Source organism: Cyphomyrmex costatus, unplaced genomic scaffold (genome assembly GCF_001594065.2).
Source record: "Cyphomyrmex costatus isolate MS0001 unplaced genomic scaffold, Ccosl1.0 scaffold196, whole genome shotgun sequence".
Taxonomy (NCBI): Eukaryota; Metazoa; Arthropoda; class Insecta; order Hymenoptera; family Formicidae; genus Cyphomyrmex; species Cyphomyrmex costatus.
Window position 1 is genome coordinate 75475 of NW_017275998.1, and position 4173 is coordinate 79647.

Genomic DNA, 4173 nt, shown 5'->3' on the forward strand with positions numbered 1-4173 from the left:
TAATTTAAACTCAGAGAAGCTGAGATTGTGAAGAATATCACGAGTTGGCGTTTCGTCCCGGCTTCCACTACTGGACTCATCAGTAAGGTAATGTAGTGGGAGCCTACCTTAGACGCCTGGAAAGATGTTAGAAAGAAGTTCTATATAAACAATTACACATGTAATCAAGCACTTGCGAGAAATGAATTATTATATAATACATATAGAGAATTATTATATAATACATATATTAAACAATTATTAAATAATTGTTATATATGTATAGTATATTAAACAGTTATTATAAAATTTATAAAATACTATAACTTATTGCAGTCGTGAACTTTAATTTTTCACGTTTTAATTATCAACTCCGAAGCACGCGCCGAAACCCGTTAATGAGACAGGTACAGCTGTGTAGATTTCACATTATGTAACACGACATTCACTTTCAAGAGCTCTTATTATTTTCCACAACTCGGAAAATTACCTTATCTTGTTGGATTATATATAGTTTCTGACTACCATAAGGTTTTAAACTTCAAGTTTTGGCGTAATTAGTTTTATTATCGACAGAGATAAGTTGTTATCAAATCACTCCCAATTAATTTCTGAGAAATTTCCTCACTCTTTTGGGTGAGCGAGAAATATTAAGGTTATCAAACCTGACGATAATTTACGTATTAATAAATTTATGTGACAATCGTAACTCCCCATATGGCATCTTATTGATAATTTCTTACTCTCAAATAAGTCAATATTAAACAAAGTATTTTATCATATATGAATCATTTTGCATTTTTGTTAATTATAATTTACGTTTCACACAGATTCATAAATAGATGCAGTGAAATAAAAAAAATATGTACGAACGTGTCTACACAGCCGCACAAACACGTACCTATATACATACAAATGATTGTATTTATAGCTTTACATGAACAGATTCTGAGTGTGAACCATATGTTTTGTATTCTGCTGACAGGTGGAAAAAGAGTTGAGTTTACATCTGATGAGGATTCAATCAACAATGATGCATGCAGCGAGACCAGCGGCCAATCCGACAATCGTAGTGTGCTGGAGGATGTGAATGACAACGAGGTGGACGAGCTCGCGCAGCAGGAGGCGTTCGAGGAGAAGCTGAAGGAGGCGATCGACGGTTTGACACAGAAGAGCGCGAAGGGCCGGACTATCTGTTTTAATGGTATAGAGAAAATTTTCGCCATTAAGTACATACCTGATTTCGTGGAGGACAGAAAGATGACCATCACGGATGCTGTGGAGCGTGGCTTGAAAAAGGGCCGCGGCGACGAGCAGTCAACAGCTGCAAGATTGAGCACCCTGTTGTGCGTCCAATTGGGCGCCTTCGACAGCGCCGAGATGGTCTGCAGAGATCTAAAATCGATTCTCACCTTCATCGCTAACGACAATACAGCTTCTGTCCACGCTCGCGCCGAGGTAACGTGAATTGTACGATTACCATTGTGCAAAGTGTTACGTTCATCGGCATTTGAGAAGTCGAGTCTTATATTTAAGACCAGTCAATTTTTATATTTAAGATCGTCTTAAGTTCCGTTTTGAGGTGTCACGAACCAATTAGAGGACCATAGTTTCTTAAAACATTACTTAAGGCAATCTTGAAGTATCGACCTAAGACTGTTTTAAACAGCGTCTATAAATCTATATCCATCTTATTTTAATTAATAATTGGAATATGAGAAAAGTAATCGACTGTGTTTGGACAATTTCTTACGGCTTTTTACAACTTATGACCTTTTAAGTAAGATTGTGGACTTAGATTGACGATTTTAAGACGTAAAATTTAAGCTTTAAATTTTAAGCCGTAAGATATTGACCAATTGTAGTCGATTCTCTTCACATTTGATTGGGATTGATCAATTTTTTACGGTTTAGAGCTTAAGCTTAAATTTTATATCTTTAAATTTCATTGTAGACGTCGCTTTAAATAGTCTTCTATAATTTGACTATCTACATATATCTATTGATATTTCAAACTTACAATTTTTAACGTCGGAATCCGAATGACGATGGTAAACGTACTCTCGGAGATTTGCCATTGCCTTCCAAGAGGTGGCAAATAAAATTTGATATTCTAGGTGGATTTGAAACTTGGATCTTTGGCACAGAGAGCAGTTATGCTGTGCTCCTCGATCGCAACTTTAAGTAGTCTTAAGATGTCATAAATAAATTAAAGTCATATTAGCGTCTTAAGACATTATTTAAGACGGTCTTAAAAATAAGAACGAGTATCGACCAATATCTCGAAAGAGGATTTTAACTTTTTTGTTAATTCAATTTCAAATTAATTTTTAAATGATTGAGGCATACAAATGACAGCATTTCATAATAATATGAATAAAGATTTTATTAAATTTATTTAAATTTTATTTTTTCTCAAATCTCTATCGTTATTATATTTTTTGATCTGTATAAAGAGTCATGCATAAGAAAATGTAGAAATGAAACAATCTCCAAACGGTCGCGAAAAAAATTATATTCTTTTGTATAATTTAGTGACCAAAATTTTTATATTAAAAAATGATTTCAGTGTTGCTGGGCGTTGGCTATGAATCAATTCTTGTCAGGCAACGATGCGACTGACACCATGGAAATTGCACAGTTACTGTCGTCTATCTTTTCGGGCTCTTATTTGAAAGGAAATGGCGCGATTGCGAACATATCCCCGGATGTGGCGGCGTTACACGTGGCAGCTATCTCATCGTGGACCCTGCTTTTAACAGTTATGACCTCTGCGGATATCTACAATTTGCTCGCGAGCGGCAAAACGAACAGTTACATGCCGTAAGTCGATTGTCTGAGTATGTGGTGAGTATAGCTGTCAAACGGCGATGAACACGTGAAAATTTTTTCTTCCAGTTCGCTCAATCGATTGCGCGAATTGCTGGAATCACCACATCTCGATGTACGTCTATCAGCCGGCGAGGCGTTAGCAGTGATATTCGAACTCGGTCGTGATTTCTCCTGCGACTATGAACAGGAGTGGGCACTCGATCTAATCGAAATTCTCAAAGAACTCGCCACGGATTCCAACAAGTATCGTGCTAAGAAAGATCGCAAGCAGCAACGCGCTAATTTTAGAGATATTCTGCGTTATATCGAGGTGGGTAGTTATATTGTGCAAACTGTTTACTCTTGAAGGATATCTGTCTCTGTTTTTAAAAACGAAACTTGGCGTTTGCATGCCAACATACGGCGAGGTGCTACACGGTCAGTTTCACTTTTAGGAAGACATCGTTCCGGAGATGCACGTGAGATTTGGTCAGGAAATTCTGTATTTAGAGGGATGGTGCGCGAGGACTCAGTACAACGCTTGCTGCCGGCTATTAGGCCCTGGTATCAATTTCCATCTTGCTGAAAATCAACTCCTGCGCGAGATCTTCCACCTCGGCAACAAAGTTCTACCTCCACCGGTCACGATCAAAACGAGTAAATTAGAGCGAGTTAGTATTCATAGCACTTGTTCGTTTTAAACAACATGTTTTTAACAAGACTAAGTGTCTTATCTTTTTTGTCGACTTGTAGACATTGATGAACGCGGCCGCGTTCAAGGCACGAACCATTCAGCGCAACAAGAATCGTGACAAACGATCTGCAGCTATGGCACCGTAATCTTACTTCTACTCCTATGCTGGTTGTCTCTTTTAGTGTAATACAAGTAATATTTGAATTTTTTCCTTTAATTTATTGTAACTATATTTAATAGCATAAATTACTGTTTTCTCACGACCAGACTACACGCTCCTCGGATTATGAAAGATAAATTTTGGAATATGGTTAGATTATCTCTAGATATGATTCCTTATAAAACGGTATTGATGCATGGGCTCTTGTTGGTTGTAGAGAGGATCTCAAAGTTGCGCCTTTGGCACAGCTTTTTCAGTGACAGATCGTCTATATACACAGCTGTGCATTCCCAGATAGCCAAACCTGCCAAAAGCACGCATTGCTAATTTATGCTACATATTATAATGGCAAAAATCGAGCAGCAGTCGAACACAGTTTACCATTTCAGTATAGCGCTAACAGAAATACAGCAAAAATAGAACAGACCTGCGTCATATTACACTAGCAAAAATTCTGTAAAAATTCATCAAACGTTACCGAAATAAAGCAAGCAGAATTCGAGCATTACATGCTGGCAAAATAAATTAA

The 4173-nt window shown here is 37.2% G+C and overlaps 1 protein-coding gene across 1 annotated transcript in view; it reads left to right on the forward strand.

Moving 5' to 3' along the window:
- The window catches only part of LOC108773042 (Interferon-related developmental regulator 1), a 6759-nt gene extending 2586 nt beyond the window's left edge, over nt 1–4173 (forward strand). The window contains exons 2-6 of the mRNA XM_018538753.1: nt 965–1437; nt 2549–2802; nt 2878–3121; nt 3246–3461; nt 3544–4173. Of these exons, the coding sequence (XP_018394255.1) occupies nt 965–1437; nt 2549–2802; nt 2878–3121; nt 3246–3461; nt 3544–3630 (1274 nt within the window). The 3' untranslated portion in view covers nt 3631–4173. The remainder of the gene's footprint in view (nt 1–964; nt 1438–2548; nt 2803–2877; nt 3122–3245; nt 3462–3543) is intronic.